The sequence below is a fragment of the Molothrus ater genome, chromosome 4 (genome assembly GCF_012460135.2).
Source record: "Molothrus ater isolate BHLD 08-10-18 breed brown headed cowbird chromosome 4, BPBGC_Mater_1.1, whole genome shotgun sequence".
Taxonomy (NCBI): Eukaryota; Metazoa; Chordata; class Aves; order Passeriformes; family Icteridae; genus Molothrus; species Molothrus ater.
The window spans coordinates 11,588,544-11,612,876 of record NC_050481.2 but is presented as its reverse complement, the minus strand read 5'-3'; the positions used below and the strand labels follow the sequence as shown (position 1 = coordinate 11,612,876).

The following is a 24,333-nucleotide window of genomic DNA, read 5'->3' as shown; positions in this document are numbered from 1 at the left end:
GTTACAGGACTCTGTGCATTCCTGGTGCCAGTTGAAATCCATAGGCTCTGCTTGCTGAGATCCAGTACTAGTGTAATATAAATGCATGGCAGCCAAGCCTGAATGGAACAAATAAAATCAACTAACCCCTTCTGAACCACTCAGCTTGTGGTAGAAACTTGTACACTGTTTAACCTAGAAAATCACTTCCAACTGCAATTACTGCCATTTACTCTATCCTTTCCTTCAGAGCTGATCCTACTCCCCAGAGAGCACTTCATTCATGGGCTAAATTGGTGTGTGTGTGTGTGCGCGTGTGTAAGCTAAACCCAGAGAAAACAGAAGTAGGTTACAAATTGTGCACCTGCTTGTAACCCAAGTGCAGCCAGCTGGAAGGAGCACAGAAGAGGTGAGATAATGTGTGTTGGTGCCTACCTTTGCTCTCCCTAAACTGCTGCACGCCCAAGGAACATTTTTATTTCAAGAAAGCTTGAAGAAGACAAACCAATTCCCAAACTGACTCACAATGCCCAAAAGGATACACTGCCTTTTTTGTGTAGTATTACATCTGTATATTTTACATTTTCCATCCCCCAAATTAATATTTAAAATAGAGAAAGATGACTTTGACAATCAGTTGCATGTCCTTCCAACTATGATTTTTTATCAAAACTGACCTGAAGTAATTCACTGTCTCCCACACAATTTTAGAAACTACTCTGAGGGAGCCTTAAACATTGGTCCATCTCCGTCTACTTTTTAAATATTTTTCCCTTCTATATTTGGTGCCAGAGAACAATTAAATGAAGTAGAAATAAATGAGAAAATTAAAAACTATTAGGATGCCACTGAATGAATAAGAGTACTGCAAATTTCTACTGAAAACAGAAATACTGGATTATTCCTACACAGTGGAGGCATAATGACAGGAAGTTCAAATTTTCAGTTCAGCAATTTCGGTCACCAAGACAAAAGAAGCCTACTTAATCAGCTAGGAAAGATTCTGAAATAATTAATTCCTGAAAATAAATTTTCCAAGAGAATGGAAAAGCCTCTGGCCATCCTAATATTTTTTTGGCCTCCCTCTGTTCCTTGCATTTCAGAGCTCCAGGGCTCCCAGTGCCTAACCTAAATATCTACGTGCTACATATGTCAGTCTCAATTTGTAGAGTGAAAAAACATCCTTAGCCAGAGATGTCATCAAAAGCACCAACACAGCATGGCCAGTGCAGACAGGGACACGGCGCCACAAAAAAAAACACAGCAGGTCTGACAGGGACAGCCAGGTAAGAGAAGTGGATGCCATGAGGGCAGAGAGAATACATGGCTGCCTCCAGAGTGGCCCCCATGTCCCCAGAGAGGCAGGACAGACGGGTCTAAGCCCAGCTCAGCCCTGTCACTGCAGAAACGCGTGACAAGGCTGCAAGATGGGCGAGCGCGATGCAATCTGTGCAATACTTGCCGGCCCCAGGCACTCTGCAGGGAGAAAGGGAAGCTGGCTGGGGAAGAAGGGACTTGGCTTCTCTGACTCACTTGATGTTTGCCAAACATTGGTGAAAATGAGCAAGAGCTGAGAAGGACAAATCGGGAGCAGGCAGATGCAGGCTCAACCAGCCACACCATTCCCTGTAACAGTCACCACTGATCCAGATCATTTCCTCCTTGTTACTCTCACAAACTTCATCTGTGAAACCCAGCACTGGCACACTACAACAACTCCATCCCTTTGCAGATGCCCATTACTCTGTTATAAAAACAAGAACATTTTTAAAACAATAAATATATTTTACCTTTAAAGGCCACAATTAACAAATTTAACCTTCCAAGTGGTTGTGTTAGACCTAAGATTTGTTCATTGTTCATTGCATTGATACTGTAGAGCAGAGTAATGGCTGAAATGACCCTCTTACACTGGAACCTAGAAAAGCCTGGCTCAGCCATGGGGCCCAGACCGTGTGCACTCTCTGTCTTACACATTTTATGATGCTAAAAAAACCCACAAAGCCACAAAATGCTCTAGAGTTCAGATATTCAGCTCTAACACACAATTATTTTCCCTGTATCATTGCTCTAAGTAAATGGAAATCATTTCTCCAGAGTGTCACTCACCATGGAGCTGTTGTGATGGGAGCACAGAGTGTTTGCTGATGCAACCAAAGACACAGAGGTGGGGCATTCTATACCATAGTGGGAGAAATACACATCATTTTTGGGTTGTTACCACCACACATAGCAACTAGAGCTAAATAGAGCAAAGCATTTGCAGCTACAATCTTAGTTTTACACCTGGCACAAAATGTGCTGGAAGACTCGTGATAGGAATAAAAGGCAAAGGGAACAAGCAAATCCTGATTTCAATAACGTAAGAATAGCAGTGGAGTTGCATCAGATTCACGATAGTGCAAACCATGTTAAAGCACAGGGTAGACATTGAGCAATACAACTGGTTTGACTCTTAACACTCTTAACAAACCTGTCCATGACTTAAAAAAAGTTTTTTTTTCCTCTCTATATAGTTTCTTCTTTACAGAGCAAATTCTAGAACCATGTAACTGCCTGTTTACTTAAATGTAAATTGGATTACAGCTTTTTTGAAAGCAAAGCAGTTCCAGTTCTCTCCCACAGCTGAAAGAAGAATAAGACCTTCCAGCAGCTGTGCTACCAGTAAAATTAGCAACATTGAACACCAGTGAGTTGGGTTAACTTGAAACTACCACTTTTCCTCTGTGACAAAGTCTTTTAGATATCTACTGCTGAAAGAAAGAAAGGCCTGTGGTTTTCCTCATTAGCTCTTCTCTGCCTGTTCAATTTACTGCTTACTGACTGCAGGAAAACCTTCTTTCCTCTAAAGCTAGAGGATGTGCTCTCTCTCAGGTGGCACACTGGTTTCATTCTGGTTGGATCACCAAAACAGAACAGCCAAGAGCAGAGTGGCCACAGCTATTTTTCTGTCACCAGTAATCACAGCAGAGTGGGGCAAAGAGCAGCAACAAGGGAAGACACAGTGGGACTTTGTAAGTGTGGAATGAGGGCAGTTCAGGCAAACACCACCCAGAGGACTGGAACTGCTGTCCTACCAGTCCCCACACCAATTTCAGGAGAGATGGTCACTGTTTCAACCCCTTCTTTTGATGGCATTCAATTTTCCACTAAATCTGGTAGTTGCAAGAGTGAAATAACTAGGTAAACAAGTATTTAAAAATACTTAAGTAGCTACATTTACCACCAAGTAGAGTGCTGTGTAATATTATTATGACACTGTAAATGACACAGAGGAAAGCACAGAAACATGGAAGCAAGATGGACCTCCTCGAAGGAGTTGAATCCAGTCCAGTGGTACGTTAGAGAAATCATATCTCATACATAATTAAGTTTCTCTTGGCTTTTTATCTGATTAAACCTATTAGAAGGCTGCAGCGGAGCCTCATTTCCTTTTCCCCTCAGGTTGCTTTGGCTTGAGCACACTAAAGCCAAGCTCCTCTGGATTCTTCGTAGGACAGGCTCATTCTTCTGGCAATCCCTCTCTGCATGTTTTCTGTACATTGGGATTCTTGTTCTTGTGACCAGCATGATACTCGTATTCTAAAATGGGTCTCAATTACCTTATGCATGGAATAAAAAGTCTTAAGTAATTGAAATTAATTAAAAGGATTAGCTTGTACACTGTAATGATTCCATTAGCAAGCATACAGCTTCCACTGGAAGTACTTCACATAATGCAACCAATTTTATTTAAAAGAGGAGATTATGATTAGGTTAGAAAAGGAAGTCTCATTTCTGTTCCTCTAAATCACGATTACAACTTCCTGCAAGTCTTTTCCACTACGGGTCTGATTCGAAGATTTTAATTTTCCTAAAAGAATGAGCAATATAAGTAACAAGATTGGAATTCTGCAAAAAGCCAAAATGGATTATTTCTGCATTGATCCATCAACAGTAAGGTTTATGAACAACCTGTAAGCTCAGGAAGAACTTCTGGCTCCTAGAAGTCCCTTTACCTTCAGTGCTTTCAGTACTAGATACAGGAACATGCTTCCTTTTTCACATGATGACCAACAGTAGCTGGTTTTAATCTGAAACACTCTAGAATGAAAAAAGCATCCTTGAAAGGAATTCTAGGAATTTAGTACTTGAGCCCTTTGCCATAGACTTGGCAAAAAGACAAAAGGAAAACAAGAATGTATTACAAATTCCAGGGCACTCACCGCATTACCTCTTCAACACCAATCTCCATCAAGTTACACCAACCACAGAACAAGCTCTGTCCACAACTGCATCCTCTGCTCTCCAATACTAGAACAGACTGAACATGGACTTTCTTTCCAGGAGCACAAATTTGATCATATCTTAGTTATCAAAGGGGCAAAATACACAGGAAAACTGGACACAACCCTACCATTGGATTAACAAACCTATTGAGGCAGCCCACTTACTCACAAGAACACACAAAGCCACAACCATCAGCACAAGGATTAAATTTGGCTCTGCATAAGTAGCAATTTTCCCCACTCCGTGAAAATTTTGATTTTCATAGAATCAAAAACAAACCAAAAAAATTATTTTCCCATCCTGTACAAGGACAAAGCTGAAGCCTTCTTATTTTAAAGTGTGCATGCCTTTTTTTTTTTTTTTTTTTTAAAAGGGGGTACCGGTGAAAATTACAGAAAATCATCCTTGGCTTCCTGGCCAGGACACCCTCCTGGAATACAGAAGATCCAGCTGAATGCTGAATACAAGAAGAGCCGCTCTCTGTCTCTCCCAATACACAGATCAAACTCATCTAGCTCAATTAATATTTAATTATCCACACAAAAGGGATCAACTTCCGCAGAACAGATAGAGGGCATATTGGCTGGTGCAATGCAGCTTTGTTCAGCAAAAGTAGTTCAGGACCTGAAAACAGGCTACATTACTTGGGATTTTGGAGCTCTTGCACATGGCACTTTTGTCTCTCTTCCCAAAATAAATTGTGCCTACCTCGTCAAAACACAGAGGAATTCAACCTGGAATTCTTGTACTCTTGGCTATTACAGGGTCTATCTCCCTCATCAAGAAAGTTACCAATTTTGAGGTTTTCAGAAAATAATTTGTAGAATTTTAAAAGAAATATCAAACGCAGCAGTATTTCCTCATGAAGTCACTAAAGGTGAAGATTGGTGAGAGCTTATCTAAAATAAGACCTCAGCCACCAACACCTAGTGCATCCAACCTCAGGGATTGACAATATTTTTGGCTTAATATTTGTCAACTGAAAATGCCCCATTAGTATTTTCTAGTTATAAAAGACTGATAGCTGTAAAAGAAGATACCCAAGCATTTATTATGCTTTTGAAAAATGAAGATGAATCAGCTGTTGGAAGACTCTGAATATGGAAACTCAATATAAGAGATGCTTTCCAAGCATTCATTTGGCAGTTGTCACAACCTTGAAAGGCTGTGGGCTACTTTACTTGAAAAACAATGGGAACAAAAGAAAGCACAAACACACATATTAAAAAAAGAAGCAATCCAAACACCCACTTTGACTTCTTCGAGCTTCAAAACCTCTCTCCTAATATGATATTGTTTCCAGATAACCCAACAGTCCAATTAAAACATTGGCTGGGCACTTCATCTTTTGATTCTTGCTTCCTTATATGGATTTCCATACCCCCACAAATACACCTTTCAAATTCAGAGGTGAGACAAAGCAGGTATCCTCTTTCCTCCTAGATTCTGCTCAAATATAAGGCCAAGATGCTATATAAAATCTCCCACTGTGTGAGGGTCCAGGCAATATTCCAAGCACAACAGGGTGGGGTGAGGGTGTTTTTGTTCCAATTCTCGTTTAGACTGGATTCCCTCATTCCCTTGTGGTTGTAGGTACAGAATCTGCCCTCTGTGATAAAAAGGGCCCTAACAGTGACACCTCTTGCAAAAGAGCTTTTCCTCACCAGGTCCAACCCCATACAGAAGTCCCCGAACACATCTGTGTGTTATCACGATCTGTAACAATTTGTCTTGCTCATGAACAGTGTTGGTTAAAATGCAAATTCTATGCAAAATGAGGGACTGAAGAATTCATCAGTGTATGCTGTGTATGGATTAAACAAGTCTTCATCCTGTAAGCAGTCCCTCACATTTCAGTGTGGTAACTCAGGTTATAGCAATTGACAAAAAAGAAGGGGAGGGGAGAATAAGGATAAACCCATTTATGTCATAATTATGCAGCACCACAGGCATCTCTCCTCCTAAAGGGGAGAGAAAGCCCAAACAGAAATAAATAGCTGCCTGCAATTAAAGCCATAAAGCCATTAAAAAGAGATTACCTCAAGCGTGGTGTCGAAGCAGCGGGTATGGCAGGCTACACCTTGAAAATCAACCATTTGTGACGGAGACTGGACACATAGAGCAAGTGCCCTGGCAACTGGGTGTGGCTGGACTAATTCACATTTTTACCCAGGTATTTGTCATTAGCATCACCGAATTACCACGGATGCTATGATGGCCAGCAATGGATCTCTCTATGACTGTTTACAACATGACCTTAAGAAACATCTCCAGAAAATAAACCAAAGGTTTATAAACCTCCACCTCTCTAGCTCGAAGGAAAAGGGATGTGTGGCAGCACACGAGCCAACACCACCTTCTGTCAAAACAAACCACCCGCTCTGTTAAAGGGCAGCCGAGGGAAACCTGCGCTGAGCAGCATCCACTGCCGAACGACACCAACTTCAACAGAACAAAAAGCACAGAAAACCGCCTCGGCTCAGCCATCCGCCTCGCTTATCGCAACGCTTTCGACTCCGCATAGAAACAGACGGGGAGAGCCCCCTGCTCGCGGAGGCAGGGCAGGAGCATCCCCGCGGGCTCCAGGAGCCTCAGTACCGCGCCCCGCCCGGCTCCGCTGCCGGTCCCGCTCCCACCTTCTTGGGTCTCTTCCTCCGCTGGCTGCCGCCGTTGCACTTCTCGCCGCCGTCGCTCTTCTGGGCCGCCTCCTCGTTCATCCTAGCGAGCGGCACTGCCGGCGCCGGGCCGTGCCATGCAGGCTCCGCGCCCAGCCCCAGCCGAGGGTGGCACCGCCGGGGCAGGGCCGGGGGCGGGCACACACACGGCGGCGGCGTTGCCGTGGAGGCGGCGGCGGGGCGTGGACGGCGCGCCCGGCAAGGGGGAGATGCTCCGGGGGAGAAACGCTGCTGGAATCACTCAGTGCCTGGGGTTGGAAAAGACTCTCAAAGCTCATCTCCTAGTTCCAGCCCCCTGCCATGGGTAGGGACACCCTCCAGTAGCTTAGGACAACCTGCCCCGTCTGGCTTTGGACACTCTCAGGGATGGGGCAGTCCTGCGGCACCAGATGATGCTCAACATACCTTCCTTGTCCCCAAACCCATTCGCCACAACTGTAACATCCAGGAGATGATTCACTGTCACTACCAAAGCAGATAATGGCAGCCTGGTTGACACAGCACACAAGGCGTTAGTTTGTACTACTAAAGTAAATCACCTCCTCCTTGGGTTGGAAGAACAACACAGCAACGTTCACATGTAAATGTATTCTTCTATTTCTTCTGATGAACGGTTTAAAAAGAAAAAAAAGATTTACACTGTTCCACTTCCAACTGAAAAAACTAGCCCAAGTAAGTTGCCCTCCTTCTCAAACAAAAGAAAAAACTCCCTTTAACTGCTTACTCAGCAGAGGAGAGGCTGGAGAAAGTGGAAAGGACCCAGTGAGGCATGAATTCACTCTCCCACAATCGTGCTGTCTGCAAACACAACGAACATCTGCAGCACAACAACAATGTGAGCAGTGTAACAACCTCAAAACCTTTTCTTCTTTTCCTCACTTTGAGAGTGACTGCTTTGTTACTGTGAGCAGTAGTAAATTCTAGACTAAAATGAGAAAAATGTAGAAGTAAGGGGAGCTACAGATCTTGAAGAAGGCGGGTGCTATACAACACTGCATCTGTTATGCCATAATTAGAGCTGCAATCACAGTCACAGCAAGGATTTTGGGGAAGACGTACAACAGTCATTTGTTATCAGTGTCAGACATCCATGGAATTCATTTGGGGAACCTGTGGAGAAGCAGCTATTCTTCTAACTTAGAAACACAGATGTTCATTTTAAAGAGAGGTCATCTCCCATTTCTCATTTTAATCAATTTTTTTGCACAGATTAATCCCCCTGCCCAGCCCTTTCTCTTACCAAACTATGCCATTCACACTCTTTGCCTGACATTTGTTTATTCCCAATTAGTGATTCTTGGGTTATGTGGCAATTATGTATTATCTATTTTCTTCTTACAATGTTTCTTGCACTATTAAAAAATTAAATCACTGCTATTTCTGAGTGTAAAAATGATGTAAATGCCAATTATACTTGATGGTTCTCGTCACTAACAATCATGCATGATGGTTCTGAAAACCCAAAGATGGTGTGAGATTGCAATGATGTAAAGGGGATGAAAAATAAACTATCTCACTCTGCCAAATCCATCACTTGTCCCTCTGTCCCTAGAGATGGGCCTTTTTATTATATTTTTATTTCTCTATTTACTTTCAGTCTTCAAACTGAAAAAACAAGGAAACAGTATTGCCAGAGACTTCCACAATAGCCAGGAAATGAGCAGATTTTCCAGAGAGACTTAAATGATGGAAGGCTTGATGTCTAGTGAAAGGAAGAATTCTCTGGGAGTCACTGTGAGGAGCAAAAGAGCAGCACTCCAGGGAGGCAGCCAGTGCTAAGTGCAGGCTGGAAGGTGTGAGGGAGGAGTGAGACACACACAGTTTGAGGATTTCCAATTTCCTTCCACATTTCTCACCCGACCTTTCCATCTTTTCTATGAGTGCATGGGAGTTGCACTGTCACACAGCTCTCTGGTGAACCAAGGGTACAGTGTGACAGTGCCCACAAACAAAATACTGGAAAAGCCTGTTGTGACAAGTATTCCAGCTACAAATCCACCCCAAATTCACAGGTACAAGTTGGCTGAAGGATGACAGCCTCATTAACCTGAACTGCTTTTAGCTCCTCTCCCCAGATCCTGGGCATTCACCTTTGGCAGTACAGCTTTAGGTGTAGACAAAGAAAACAAATGCTCTTGCTCAGTAACAACACATCAGTACACTTCATTTCCCATGATCCCAGAAATCCAGCATGAAACCAAACCAACCTAACCAGCCAGGGAGTGACAGCAGGTGTCAACTGACAACAGGTCTAATAACAACACAAAATCAGCCCTAAGAACCACACAAACTGCCTCAGAAATGCCCAAACAGTCAAGCAATTCCTAAATAGTCAGAAATGCTGAAGGCATTCATGCTCTTTCAAAGAAGTTAGGGAAAAAATTATAGCATGTGTACTCTATTTCCTTCACAAAATTTATTAGCTGAAAAAAAAATGTAGACATAAACTTCCAGCCCAGGGAATTACACAGAAAGTAATTTTTAACTTGCTTGAAACAGGGCTGCAGTCACATACCTAATCAGCCCTCAACAGTTTAGAAAGAGGATATCAGATCTCCAAACCGTATCTGTGCACCCACAGAACCAGGAGCAAGGGCTGGTGCTTTATGATGGGACAGTCCCCATGAATGAGGGTTTAGGTGAGCAAATGGATTTGTGTGTGGAGACTTCCCACGGATATATCCCATCAGTTCTGTTGTTTCCAGGCTGTATTCATTACACCTAAGTCCAGCTGCTTAGCTCACCTTAATCCACCCCACATTTGAACCCCAGCCTCATGTAACAGGTTAAAACCACACAATTACCTCTCTTCAGACAACTTCCATCAAGGGAATTTCACCCCCGCTTAAATTTACTGTACAAAGCTGAAAATAAATGATGCAGAGGTGTGAAGCAGCTCCCTCAAAGTGCTTGAGCAGCATGCTCACCATTCTCTCTGAAGCACTGCCAGAAGCTTCCTGCAGTACATGAGCATTCAGGGCAGTGGTACCACAGGAATCCCTTTAACTCACTAAGTGCAGTCAGAGGGGCTTCCTTGCCCTTCCTTGCCCATTTCTGCTTGGGTATTTTCCAGAGCCTCACTCCCAAACTCATTCCTACTGCCATGTAAACCCAAGGCAAAGGAGAGTGTCCCTATTAGAGCTGCTGGCAGGTGGCTCCAGCCTGCACCAAGCAGTGTGATGCTGCAGCTGGGTCACTGCTGCTGTGCAAGATAGCAGGCTTATCACTACCTCAGCCATGTCTATACCATCAGTCTGACACAGGATTTCCCAGCATCATTCCCTATATCAGCATTCCAGGTGGCTTCTACAATTAAAAAATTAATCCTACAAGACCAGCTCAATTCCTGATGAATTTAATAGCAGCAGATCCATTAAGATGTTTGTTGTAATGGTCATAATTTACACAATGAAAATTAGAACTTTATATTCTAGTTGAACCACATACTCTTTCTACATCCAGATTCTACTTCATATTCTGCACCTGTACTACCTACATATAAAAAAACATTGAAACAGTGTTGTCAGCAAGTCAGGACACTGCCACATTCACATTTTGGAAACTGAAGACCAGGGGTATCTTATCAGTGTGTCATATACAAACGGGAGAGAGTAAAGACCAAGACAGGCTCTTCTCAGTGGTAGCCAGCAACAGGCACAAATTGAAATGCAAGTGAAGAAACACTTTTTAAGTAAAGAAATATATTACCTAGCCAGACTAGGAATTCTTAATCCTTAGAGAAACTCAACACTTTATATGGCATGGCCCTGATCCAAGACAAGGATTGGACTGTGATCTCCAGAGACCCATCTCCACTCGGCCTGTCCTAAAAGCAAACCCTCTGCATTTGTCACATGACAGTAGCTGTTAAAAGCATTAAAATACTCAGCTATTCCGGCTGAGTAATTGCAGATACTGCAATTGTTAAAATGGTGACACCTATATTCTCTCAGTCCCTTCAATGCTTATAATAAAGCCCCCTCTAAATACCACATGTGCTAAGTGCTCTGTGTCTACTCAGCAGTGCACCACAGATAATCATGTGGGATTTTATCGACCCACCACTGCAGGAGTTTCTGCTGGTTACCTTGAGCTGAACCTCAGCTGCCATCTGGCCCACCCTGATAAGAGAGCAACAACACAGCAAAGCACAGGAGGGTGAAAAAGCTGCCTATGGTTTACCACTGAGTCATTAAACTGAGCTGTAACAGCAAAGAGATAAACTATGCATCTATTTAATTATATTTAAAAATCTGAACATTAGTATTCTGATGAAGATGTAAAATAACATTTTACATCACCCAAATAAGCATCCTAACACACTGTTACGTAAGTGCTCCCTTTTTTTTTTTCCTCCTCAATATATAAAGGACAAACACAAATTGCTAATAAGCAGATTCCTCCAACCCCATGATAGCTTTCCATTAAAAATGACAAAGTTCTTACAGACCACCTTGTTCCAATCCCCCAGTCTTGGGCAGAGACACCTTCCACTAGATCAGTTTGCTCCAAGCCCCATCCAACCTGGCCTTGGACACTTCCAGGGATGGGGTAACCACACCTTCTCTGGGCAACCTCCTGAGCCAGAGCCTCACCATCCTCAGAGGGAACAATTTCTTACTAACAGCCAATCTAACTCTGCACTCCATCAATTTGAAGCCATTCCTCCTCATCCTTGTCGAAAAAAAATGTTTAAGTACTGGACTGCTACAGACTTTGAATCTAAAACACAAAACAAGGTGATGTTTATTTAATCTGGATTTCTATTACACAGCCATGACTGATTTGGTATTTAATCATCTCAGGACAGCAGAAGAGCCAAAAACAGGCAGCCAACTTCTAGGAAATACATCTGATATGTCCTTCCATTGTTTCAACAAATCATGTTTTAAAAGGAAAACCAGTAGGAATACAATAAATGAGGAATCCTAGCCCCATTTTACTCCTTATTTCTGAAGAAATTAGTTCCTCAGAAGTCTCCAGTTCAGCACCTGTGCTTGGACAGCAGGAGGAGCTGAGCCCCTCTGCCTGTGCCAGGCTGGAGAGGGTCTCAGGGGATGGACCCCTGACACCTGCACAGCACAAACACCTGACGTCACTGGCTCCCACACAGCACAGGGAGAGCAAATATTTCTGTGCCACACACATTTGGGTGACTCATTTCTTCGCAGGAGTATCTGTTGCTGGTAGCAACCTCAAAACAAAGAGGATGTGTCTGCATCCTTGTGTAAAGGACAGTAGGGAGTAGTACCCTGTCATCATCAGTCACATCTGACACAGCTGACACCATACAGTCATACTGAAAAAATGTGGATTACAGAAAAGGTTCTTCTTTCAAAGCTAAATATTTCCAAATCATGAAAATTTAACATCTGAGTTTAATACTGTTAACTATTTTTATATATGTTTAAAATATGTATATTTAATAAATTGGCTCTATTCCTTGTTGCTTCTGTCCTCTAGAAAAGCATCATTCCATGAAAGCAGCAAGGAACTATCAATATTTAACATGTTTTAGAAGGATTCTCAACAGCCTTTAAACACTGGTGAAAGTCATGTCAGCAGTGCTATATGCTGGAAGGAATCAGAGGCTACCTATCGCAATATCCAATAAAAAATTAAGTTACGCAGAATGCAAATTTGACATTCTTTCCTTTCCAGAGTGTCCTCTATTTTTTTCTCATCATTGAAGCCAAGCTACTACATTCACTAGACACGGGGAGCAAATGTGAAAATAAAAAATTAACTTTAAAACAATGGGTTATTTTAATGAAACACTACATGACTTTGTCCCTCAATATTAACACCTCTGAGTTGCTGGGACTCTACTGTACTCCCACATTAAAATTATCAGCCAAATTCTGCAGAAGTAGGGCTGCCTGCCTAGCTCAAAGTGCTCCACAAAACCTGTACACAGCAATCAGTGCTACACAAACCAATAGCCAAAAAGTAGATATAAAACATGCTGGACCACAGAGGAGAAAATCCTGCCCTCAGCTGTGGCGTGCTGCAGATCAAACAAATGAAAATCCATCAACTGAACGCGCCATTTTCTGCCCAGTGGGAGCTGCAAATTGATCTTTTGCATTGTCCATCCATCTGGGAGTCAGGATTGTGGGGATGTGACCTCACGTAGCACCTCTGCTGAGAGGACACCAAACTTGGGCAAGAGAAAAGGCTCTTAAGTCCCCTGCAATTGCCATGCGGGTCACGTGCTCCGTGGTGATTGCTATAGTAACCAGACACTTGCCAGGGAGACTTTCTAGCTCAAAGCATTCTTCTCTTACGCCTTGAATTATTTTTCTTCTAATAAATGTTAATTTTTTTTTTTTTTGAGTAAAGGAATTGACAATTTTTTTCTTGTGTTCACCTGGTAAAGAAAAGACTACCAGAAACAAAATCTGAAATCAGTTATAATAGAAAGGAAAATTAGAAGAGCTTTGTGTCATGTGTTGATAAAATACAACATTTGTATTATTTAGCATACACAAACTACAAGAGAAATGTGACACTTTTAGCAGAATGTAACAATTTTTTTTTTTTTTTTTTGCCAAGTACTCAATAGAGCCTCTAAGGTTGCCATTACTATAGGTGTGGTTGTTAGTTATGATTCCTATACAGAACCTTCTCTCACTAGGTAAATTTTTCCTTTTCCTGTGAAATATTCTGATCAAATTTCCATTTCTTGAATTTAAGTTTTTTTAACTTAATACAGCAGTAAAGAGGCAGTCCAGGAAATTCTTAGACTGTATGGAGGACAACTTTCTGTCGCAGCTGGTGGGTGAACCCACCAGGGGAGGGGCTATGTTAGATCTGCTGTTTGCAAATAGAGATGGGCTGGTGGAAGATGTGGTGGTTGGAGGTCACTTGGGGCAGAGTGATCATGAAATAATAGAGTTCTCAATATTTGGTGAAGTCAGGAGTAACACCAGTAAGACTCTTACATTGAACTTCCGGAGGGCAGACTTTGGCCTGTTTAGGAGACTTATTCAGAGTGTCCCATGGGAAACAGCCCTTAAAAACAAAGGAGTTCAGGAAAGGTGGGCATGCCTCAAAACACAGATCTTGAGGGCACAGGAACATACTGTCCCCGTGTACCGAAAGATCAGTCAACAGGGTAAACGTCCAGCCTGGCTGGGCAAGGAGGTTTTGGAGGTACTTAGGAATAAAAAGAGGATGTATCAACGTTGGAAGGAGGGTCAGGGCTCTAAGGAAGTATTCAAGAAGGCTGCTGGAGCATGCAGAAAAAAAATTAGGGAGGCCAAAGCTCATTTTGAACTTAGAATGGCAACTTCTGTAAAGGATAATAAAAAATGTTTTTACAAATACCTTAATGCTAGAAGGAAGGGTAAGACCAGCCTTTGTTCTTTATTGGACAATGGAGGGAACTTAGCATCTGCAGATGAGGAGAAGGCGGAAGTGCTTAATGCCTACTTTGCCTCAGTTTTTAGTGGGAAGATGACTTGCCCTCAAGACGCCTGCCCACCTGGAATGGTTGATGGTGTCAGGGAGCAGAATAGTCCCCCCATTATCCAAGAGGAGGCAGTCAAAGAAGTACTGAAATGCTTGGATGTTCATAAATCTATGGGACCAGATGGGACCCACCCCAGGGTAATGAGAGAGCTGGCAAATGAGCTTGCAAAGCCACTCTCCATCATTTACCAACAGTCCCGGCTCACTGGTGAGGTTCCGGATGACTGGAAGCTGGCCAATGTGATAACCATTCACAAAAAGGTTGCAAAGGAGGATCCTGGTAATTATAGACCAGTCAGCCTGACCTCAGTACCTGGCAAGATAATGGAACAGTTTACATTAAGTGCCATCACACAGAATTTACAGGATGGCCAGGGTATCAGACCCAGTCAGCATGGGTTTAGGAGGGGTAGGTCATGTTTAACCAACCTGGTCACCTTTTATGACCAGGTAACCCGCCTAGTGGATGCAGGGAAGGCTGTAGCTGTTGTTTATTTGGATTTCAGCAAGGCCTTTGACACTGTCTCCCACAGCATACTCCTAGACAAGCTGGCAGGCCGTGGCTTGGACAGGAGCACTCTTTGCTGGGTTAGGAACTGGCTGGATGGCCGGGCCCAGAGAGTGCTGGTGAATGGCGCTGCATCCAGCTGGAGGCCAGTCACCAGTGGTGTCCCTCAGGGGCCTGTGCTGGGGCCAGTTCTGTTTAATATTTTTATTGATGACATGGATGAGGGTTTAGAGTCTTTCATTAGCAAATTTGCAGATGACACTAAGCTGGGAGCGTGTGTCGATCTGTTAGAGGGACAGAGGGCTTTGCAGAGGGACTTGGAACGGTTGGATGGAAGGGCAGAATCCAATGGGATGAAGTTCAGTAAGTCCAAGTGCTGAGTCCTGCACTTCGGCTGCAATAACCCCCTGCAGCATTACAGGCTGGGGATGGTGTGGCTGGACAGTGCTCAGGAGCAAAGGGACCTGGGCGTGCTGGTTGACAGTCGGCTGAACGTGAGCCAGCAGTGTGCCCAGGTGGCCAAGAAGGCCAATGGCATCCTGGCCTGTATCAGGAATAGTGTGGCCAGCAGGAGCAGGGAGGTCATTCTTCCCCTGTACTCGGCACTGGTGAGGCCACACCTTGAGTGCTGTGTGCAGTTCTGGGCCCCTCAGTTGAGGAGGGACGTTGAGATGCTTGAGCGTGTCCAAAGGAGAGCAACGAGGCTGGTGAGGGGCTTGGAACACAAGCCGTATGAAGAACGACTGAGGGAGCTGGGGTTGTTCAGCCTGGAGAAAAGGAGACTCAGAGGTGACCTTATCACTCTCTTCAACTTCCTGAAGGGTGGCTGTGGTGAGCTGGGGGTCGGTCACTTTCTCCGGGCAACAACAGACAGAACAAGAGGACACAGTCTCAAGCTGCGCCAAGGGAGATACAGGCAAGAATTAAGGAGGAGTTTTTCACAGAAAGAGTGGTCAAATACTGGAATCATCTACCCAGGAAGGTGGTGGAGTCACCATCCCTCGATGTGTTAAAAAAAAGACTGGATGTGGCACTTGGTGCCATGATCTAGTTGAGGTGTTAGAACATGGGTTGGACTCAATGATCTTAAAAGTCTCTTCCAACCTAGAAATTCTGTGATTCTGTGATACTGTCTCAAGATGAATTTGAAATGCTCACCTGAAAGACTTGAGCTATTAAAGGCTTTATATCCACATGTTTTGGATCAAAAAAACACCAAGAGGGTAACAGGATTGCCAACACTGTTGGCAAGAAGAAGAACCAGGACTGAATCTGGGACTAGTACTGGTGGCACAGGAAGAGTAGAGTAATTACCCTGGAGGCTGGAAAAAGGGAGATGGACAGAAGAGTCAGAGCTTCCTAAAGCTAACATTCTCCTAAACCAGGCAGGATAAGGTCAACAGATGGTTGTCTAGAAACAAGGAAAACTAACCAGCAAAGGCACCCATGTAACTTCAGTAGTATCTGTATTGATTTATATACTCTAATCATACCATTTCATATCTGTTCCTTCACCAGAGCCACCTGGCTCTCAGGGCTGAGATGGCCACACTGAGGAATCCACAGGAGATTCAGAGCAAGGGCATCTGTTGCCTGATTTGCAGATGGATTCAGAGAAATTGGCATACATGGTGTAGGACAAGGAATGGGACATTGTCTTCACAGCCAGAGCAACCCATCAGCATAGCAGATAACAGCACCCATGCTGCTCCATCTGTCCCCTCCTCATGCTTCATGCAAGACAGGTGCTTAAAAACAAGCTGTTCACACAAAGTTTCTCATTTTGTTGGATGCTCCTCATCTGCCTTGTGATCTTTTCCTCCGAGGGTTAAAAAGGCTCAGAGATAATCACGACCGAAAGGACAGTTTTGACCTCAGATCAATAAGATGAAATACACTAACTTCAAAAAAATCCCGATCCCTGTTTTCTCCAACTGAGGACCCAAACACCCAAAACTTTTGAGTATTTATCTCCCGGTCTTTCAGCATTCCATCCACTGAACAGGAATAACTGTGTCTCTTCACCTAACAGAAACATAATCAAAATGAATTAGTTATTTTCCACACACTGCATAGGACTTTGATGAGCACGATAGATGGGCCCCAAGGGACTCATAATTCTGTCTTCAAAGGGATGTTTAAACAACATGTTCTAAATAAGGCCTGGGGCCACAAATTGAGCAATGACTGGGAAACAAGCTGTGGAGTAGCTGTTCATTAAATGTGTATCATTAGTTTGTTCATCGAATGCAGCAGGACCTGTGGAAAAAGTATTAGGGGCATGTGTAATTGGGCCTGTATCGTGATGTTGGGACATGACTGGGTCAAACAGAGGCTGCAAAAACCTCTCCTAACTCTGCACTCCGCATTAACTCCTTCCAGTGTTGTTCTGAAGTGTGTGTGCACAGGTATATATGTACAATGAGTAAGGACTCAAATATGGGATAGGATCAGAGTGAGACTTCCTGATTTGACAGCCCCTGCCATTTCAGTGATCTTATCTCTTAGGTAGCAAATGTCAAAGCCATCATTAGGAAGCTGTTCAAAACAGGAAAGGACTTGCAAGAACTAATTCGGAAGCAAAAGAAAAGGTTAATTAACTGAAAATATATATTCCACAGGCAAGACAAATCACAAGCTCTTCTAACTTAATCCAGCACTGACACCAGCTCCTTTGGTTAGCAAGCATCACCAGCACCAATCCCTGGCACTCCAGGAGTGTCATATACACATAGCCAACTGCAACTCACTACAACCTGATTTTGTGAAGACCAGAGTGGAGGATGAGCACAGAACACAGCAGCAGTTTGAGTTTACCCACAAGACAAGGAAATGATTCACACAGTGGTCACTTAGAGCATAGAGCTCTGCGCAGTGGTGGGGACCTTCTACTAAGTCACAATCTCTTAGAAGATTTTACTGCTTTTCACAAGGTTTTATTTTTAATTATTATCATTATTACTGTTACATGACAGATTCCTTCAAGCTGTTCCATAGTCCTGTTTCTTCAGGCCCAAGGAAGAATCACAAAGTACTGTGACCTTGAACAATGCTTGCCCCCTAAAAACTCTGTGCCTCACTATACTGGCATCTCCCTGCACCCCATTTTTTCCTGCCACAATGTTCCATTTTGAAGTGTCATAGTTAAATATCTGGGACAGTTTCTTGCCTTGAGTGAAAAAAACACTTCCTCTAACTTCCAGAGAAAAAACTGCATGTCTATATATTTAGCAACAAAAACTGGAGTAACGTTTAACAAAGAATTTGTTCTTCCCTTACTGTAAAAGAGCACTTCAGCTCGTCAGGCTGACATTCTTCTACTGAAAATCCATCTTGTTAGAAAATATTCTCTTTGGAACTGTACCAATATGTACTTAATGAAATATACATTTAAAAAATAGGAGTTGCTTCCTTTTTATTTTCACCCACAGGTGTTGTAGTTTGTAAAAAATATTTTTAAAATAACCGCTTTCACAATATTAGAAAAAAAATAAAAAGGAGCTAGAAGATGCTCTCTTTGTGTTCAAATAAGACACTCAGTGCTCAGAGCTGTTTAGGTCCTCAGTGCTGAACTGAAGACAAGCTCAGGCCCAGACTGTGCTGGGATTTTCTTTGGATGTGCCTTGGTCATCGAAGGTGAACAAGAGATCCCTCCCAGTCCTGAGCCTGCTCTGAGCTGCTCTGGCAAATAACACAGGAGAACTTGAGTTTCAGATGATCCTTTTGCTCTGTCCTCAGCCAAGCACCACATTCAGTGATCTTTCAATTCAGTGAAGCATTTAATCACATTTAAGTGCTTTTACATATCACCATGTTCTTAAAATGCATGCTGGAAGGGGTAATTATAAAATAACCTCCCACAGCAGCCTCTAAGTTTATCTGCCCTGCAAATTACAGTGCAAAACAATGGCACATAATTTCTCTGTAGATTTTTTTACCTTGATGGAATAATCTTTAAACCATAAATGTTTTTAGGTCCGAATTCTTAAACAGCATGAAACAAATGCTGTTCCTACTTTCTAAGTTACACTGGATAGGCAGAACTTACTCAAGATCTTGAACAATTTACAAGTAAATTATATTTAATAATCAAACGAATGATGAGTCCTAAATAAAAACATCAGCTTAACATCAGAATATGCTGCCCAATAGTGAGCTCCATTTTGGAAACATACTGGAAGAGACCATATTTCATAGCTGACACTTCCTTCAACAAAAATTGCTGCACATACCAGCCTCTCTCAGATTCACCTTAAGAAGGTGACATTGCTCTTACCATGTGGTAATTAACACTCCCACGGTGAGTAACAAGATGAATCATTCTAACAAAAGCAAAAAGCCCCAATTTTTTCAAGGGAAATAGCTACACTGTCTATTCTGCTTTCCAACAGGTCCTTCTTTCACATACCCTACTGTGAACAGCCCTGGCACATTTGATCTTAGAATCATTTTGCTGTTTACAGCACCCTAAGCCAAAGCAATGAATGCCTTCATTTTTCTAACTCCCTGTCTCAATAGGAAACTCTGACAGTGAAGAGCAAGGACAGTCTCTGGGCCACTGTTTATTCCAGAGCCAAGCCTGGGGGTGGTATGGGATCCCAGCTTTGGGAGACAGCCATGTCTGGAGCCACAGCCCACAGCAACCAGAGATGATTTTCACATCATCTTCCTCAATGAATGCTCTCCCCAGAAGCTGAGCTGGTGTCACTGCTGCCCACACAGGTGCTGGAGATTACCTAACTTACTCTATGTGATCATTTCAGCTACTGGAGAAATCTTCTCCCTCTTGTGTAAAATAGGAAGGGGGATCACAGGGAAGAGCAACACCTCTGCTGAGCACCAGGAGCTCATTGCAGTTTAGAAAATAATAATTTTTAAAATAACACAAATGTAGTGCTGGATAAATGTTCATCTGCCAAGCTCTGGAAGATGAAGGTCATCTAGAAAATGTGTACATGACATGGGATAAATTTGCCCATAAAGAATGGGCAATTTGAGTTGACAATTGCTGTGCTTTGAGACACCTGCTCTGGGAAACGGAGGAACAGAGCACAAACCTGAGTTGGTTCTCAGACGGTAGGATTGAAAAGCTTCCCAGAAGTTATTGGTTTGTGTGATGAAAACCCTTTCAACTCCACAGTGGCAACAAAACAGAGTTGGGGAAAAAAAGTTATCCAAATATTCTTCCAAACACACCTTTGGTTTGCTGAGGCCACCCTTCATTCAAAAGGAGTTCATCTGCCCACAAAAGCATTATTCTGCTGACACCTACATTAACTCAAGAGCAGGGACAGTGACCTCCCCTTTCCTATTTTTGTTCATGATTTTGCAAATTTTTTCTTTGCTTCCAAACCATTTGCTAAACTTATTGCATTATAAATAGCTTTCAAATAAAGAAAAAAAATCACATTTTTGGGTAACAAACTATTTATCACCAAAAATATTTTGGTAAACAGTCCATGTCTTTTGTCAATTTAAAAAAACCTCTAGAACATCTCTATTTTGTGAAGTATTGTCAACTTTTCTTTAAACACGACTATGAGATAGTAACTGTCTTGCCACATTTCTGGTGGTATTAGAGCAGAGTGAAAAGTCCAACTTGGAAAGTCTCTAGAAATAAAATGTGGGAAGGTACAAGGCCACCTGAAGAGCCTCAGGGCACAGGGACAGTCCTGCTGCAGCCACAAGAACCTCTGCTACGCTTGACCTTGAGACACGAGAGAGGAAGATTCTGGGCTCAGTCCAAGCACAACAGGAATTTTTCTACTGGTGCAAAGAAACAAAGAAAATAGAGAGGAAAGCAAATAAACACAAAAAAGACAGTCTATCCTCATCCATAATTGATAAGACACCATGAAGCTTGTGAAATAAATGAACTGCACCCAACTTCAGGGTGGATCCAGAAAACTCTGTACAAAGATTTTTTATCTATAAACTGTGGGTTATAAAACACACTATTTCCAGATCCACAATTAACATATACAATTATCTGGGAAAAAGCCTGAAACGTTTGAGTCCAACAACAGGAGGACACAACAGGCAGCAAATAAATTTGGATAATAATACTACAGAGCAGTTCTCACTGAAATAGGCAGTATAAATTTGGTATCTGTTTTGCTGTATTTTTATAACAGGCATGTAATAATAATGGCTTCTTTTCCTTCTCCACTAAAGTCAGGATTCATAATGAGCACAGACAGAGTATAGAGTGGCTTTAGCATCTCTCTCCAGTTACAATAGCACAGAATTTTGAAATCCAATCTGATTTAAAACATCAGCGCTAATAGAACACTTAGGGAACTGATTATTTTTAACTCCCTGTAACTGCAATCACAAATTTTCATTCTGGAAACACAGGCAAGATTTCCACATGCAGAATAATAAGAAAAGATAAACAAAACATTTTATGTAAAATAAATGGATGCCTTATCCTGCAAAGACTTGAAAATATTTCCTGTTGCCAGCAAAAATACTCATAAAATTTGGAATGTGAAACAACAGCTGGGAACAGTTAGCTACAGGAGAACCAGTCTGGTTTGCAGTCATTTCAGAAATCAGCGCACAGAGTGGCAACCATACATTTTCATTTCCTTTTTGATAAGCCTTTCAGAGGGAGAAAATTCAGCGGTATTTTTCCCTGCCATACTTTGAAACCTACTATGAATTTCATAAGCTCTTATTTGAAGGGTCTAAAGCAGACTTGAAAGCACAATAGTCAAAACAGCCTGGAAACCACCGTGCAAGGGATCAAAAGGATCCCTAGCCATGAGGGAGCACAAAAACAACGCCTAGCCATGAGGGAGCACCAGGCTTGGCCCACAGTCACAGCACTCACTCTAGGCATCTTTTTACTGACTGGCTTCTTGATTCCAGCAGAGTCAGAACCAGGTTGTTCATCTGCTGGATGAATTTCCTCCTGCAGCAGATGTACCTCTTGTCTCACACGGCTTTTCACTCTTTGTTTCCACAAACACATCCTTGCTTTTTACTGCACAGGATGGGAATCAAAACCTGGTACAAGAAGAGGACTTTCAATTCCACAAAAACAAGTACACAGCAAATAAACCTCATTGGTTGTCAAAAGACAGGTTTGCTTCCTACCAGAGAAGACAAACATTATTCAGATGTGTATGCCCACAACTCTTTGCAGATTCTCAGCACAGAGGAAGAGAATTATATTTGAAATATGAAGACATGAAAAAAGCTGATGTCAAATATGCAGACTTTGTTCCAGCAGAAAAGCTTTCATTAATTTTTCACTTGATAATGAGTTTTTGTTCCTTCCCTGCAGTATTTGTAATGTTAGAAAAACACATGGTGTTTTGATAACATTTGAGAAACACAAAAAGTCAATTTTGTGACTCTTTCTAGTTTTCATTTTTAATGGAAATATTTGCACTGCTGACATTGGCATGAAAGCTAGGTAATGTGTCTGAATGGAATAAAGGGTATGGTGAAAAATTGTGAAAAGTAACTGGTAAACACCATTTCTCAGTATAGAATTGGGCTTATTTTACTTTTAAAATGTAAAACCAGCTTGGGTTTTAACACATATGACTGCATTACTCCAGCTGCATATTACCATCAACAAGAAAAACCCATTAATCTCACATAGGGCTTCTAATACAGAAGTAAAAGTGTTCACTTTAAAAAGCATATATCAAGTTCAACAAAACTAAACAATGCCTTGGTGAAGGCTTTTATTTCTTCTTTTTCAGCCATCCCTACAGCTTAGTGTAGCCTGTTGAATCAACCATAGTGAATGCAAACTCTGCATTTTTATATTGTTGTCTATGATTTCATAAGTTATATGACTTATTAAAAAGTGAAGTCAAGGACTGCTGTTTAACACAAGAGGAAAATTAAACTTCAAGTCCTTTCACTAAGGAGAAGGATCCCAAATACAGATAAAATGATTACCACTACATATTTTTATCTCATGTTAATACACAGAGTTTAACCACACCAAAGACTGAGATACAAACTGCTGTTATTAGAGGCCTGGAATGAATTCACACAAAAACCACTGTAAGGTCAGTTCTCTCATATCCAGCTCTACATTCTAACAGGATCTCCTCCCTCCAGAGCTGCTTTCTGTTGCTGCTCTCTCCAATCAATAGCACTTCAGATCATAAACCAGGTCTGTCTCCCTGCTCACAGCTGCAAAGGTCAAGCTGGATCAGAAGATCAGAGTTTTAAGGAAGAATGGATCCAGGGATTTTTACATTTGAGAAAAGGAGGAGCTCCTGAAAGAAAATCCACTTGCAGTAGGCCTGGCTCCACTGAAGGCAGAGGAAGCCCAAGCTCTGCTGGGGCTCTCAACAGCCACAGCTCACACTGATATGCAGACACTCAGAAGGGCCAGCCTAGAACTGTACTGTTCTCCAGAACATTTCCATGAGAATCATACATTTTGAAAACACAGGCTCCAGAAAAGTATGGGACGCTCAAATCCAACAAATTCTTTCAGAAAAAAGGCTGTAGAGGCCAGGGTTTTGCAGGGACACAGGAAAAAGTTTAATTCTCTCAAGAAGATTGAAAACTGCCTTGATATTTCCTTCCCACCATATAGCAGTATGGAATATTAATCCAAATTTTACCGGGTGGGACGTGCCTGGGTTCGTCTGGCCCTTGCTGCTGGACTAAAGGCGGCAGCTGTGGTGTTTTCACCCCAGAGATACCTTTGGCTGGCTGGATGCTGCAGCTGGGCACTCAGAACAAATCCAGGCAGAGTAGGAACTCAGTTTACCTCCGGTGGAAAAGGTTCAGGCGACAGTGAAGAGAAAAAGGAGAGGATTCTGCTGTGGAGTTTTAATCCAGAGTTTTATTACAGGATGACAGATGTCTGAATCTTGTAACAGCTCCCAGCAAAATCCAGACTGCACGGTCCCATCTCCATTTAAGCCCGGGGACAGGGGGAGGGGAAGGGACAGGTGAGCCACCAACCAGGTGGGAGGAGGGGAGGGCTCAAGGGATATAGAAGCTTGGACAGGCCAATAAGCCCGGACCTGAGGGGCATCTTTTGAACTCCTGCCAACCACACCACGACCCTGCTGGAATGTTAAGATTGATGGACAGCTCTCAGCAGGAGGCCAGGGGGGAGGGGAAAGGCGAGGTTGACACACCTGGGGGGTTGGGATAGGTGAAAGAGGAAATGGCGTCACACTGCAACATAGCACCCTGTTTCTATACAGTTGTATAGTTGTCAGCTGCAATTCCTCCCTTGGCTTGTAATTTCAAGTGTTTTGCCTTCTATCTAGCTCCTCCTGTTGTGCATATAATTTTCTCCCCTTCAAATTCTTCCCTTCTTCCCCTTATTCCATTCTCTTGTGTTTTCTGTTCACAATTCCCCTTTTAGCTAAACTGTAGCAAAATATATATGTGTGTGGGTATATATATGTGTGTATGTTTATTAATAATAACACACTG

At 42.6% G+C, this 24,333-nt stretch overlaps 1 protein-coding gene across 12 annotated transcripts in view; it reads right to left on the bottom strand.

The window, feature by feature from the left end:
- Nucleotides 1-24,333, bottom strand: part of ANK2 (ankyrin 2) — a 277,320-nt gene that overhangs the window by 177,624 nt on the left and 75,363 nt on the right. For 6 of the 12 annotated variants that reach the window (XM_036381899.2, XM_054514507.1, XM_054514499.1 and 3 more), the window contains exon 1: nt 6,885-6,980. The exons of 3 other annotated variants lie outside the window; for them this stretch is intronic. In XM_036381899.2, coding sequence (XP_036237792.2) covers nt 6,885-6,965 — 81 coding nt within the window. In that variant the 5' untranslated portion in view covers nt 6,966-6,980. Of the gene's footprint in view, nt 1-6,884; nt 6,986-24,333 lie in introns of those variants that run through there. 3 more of the 12 variants (XM_054514490.1, XM_054514493.1, XM_054514479.1) reach the window with 2 other exon arrangements.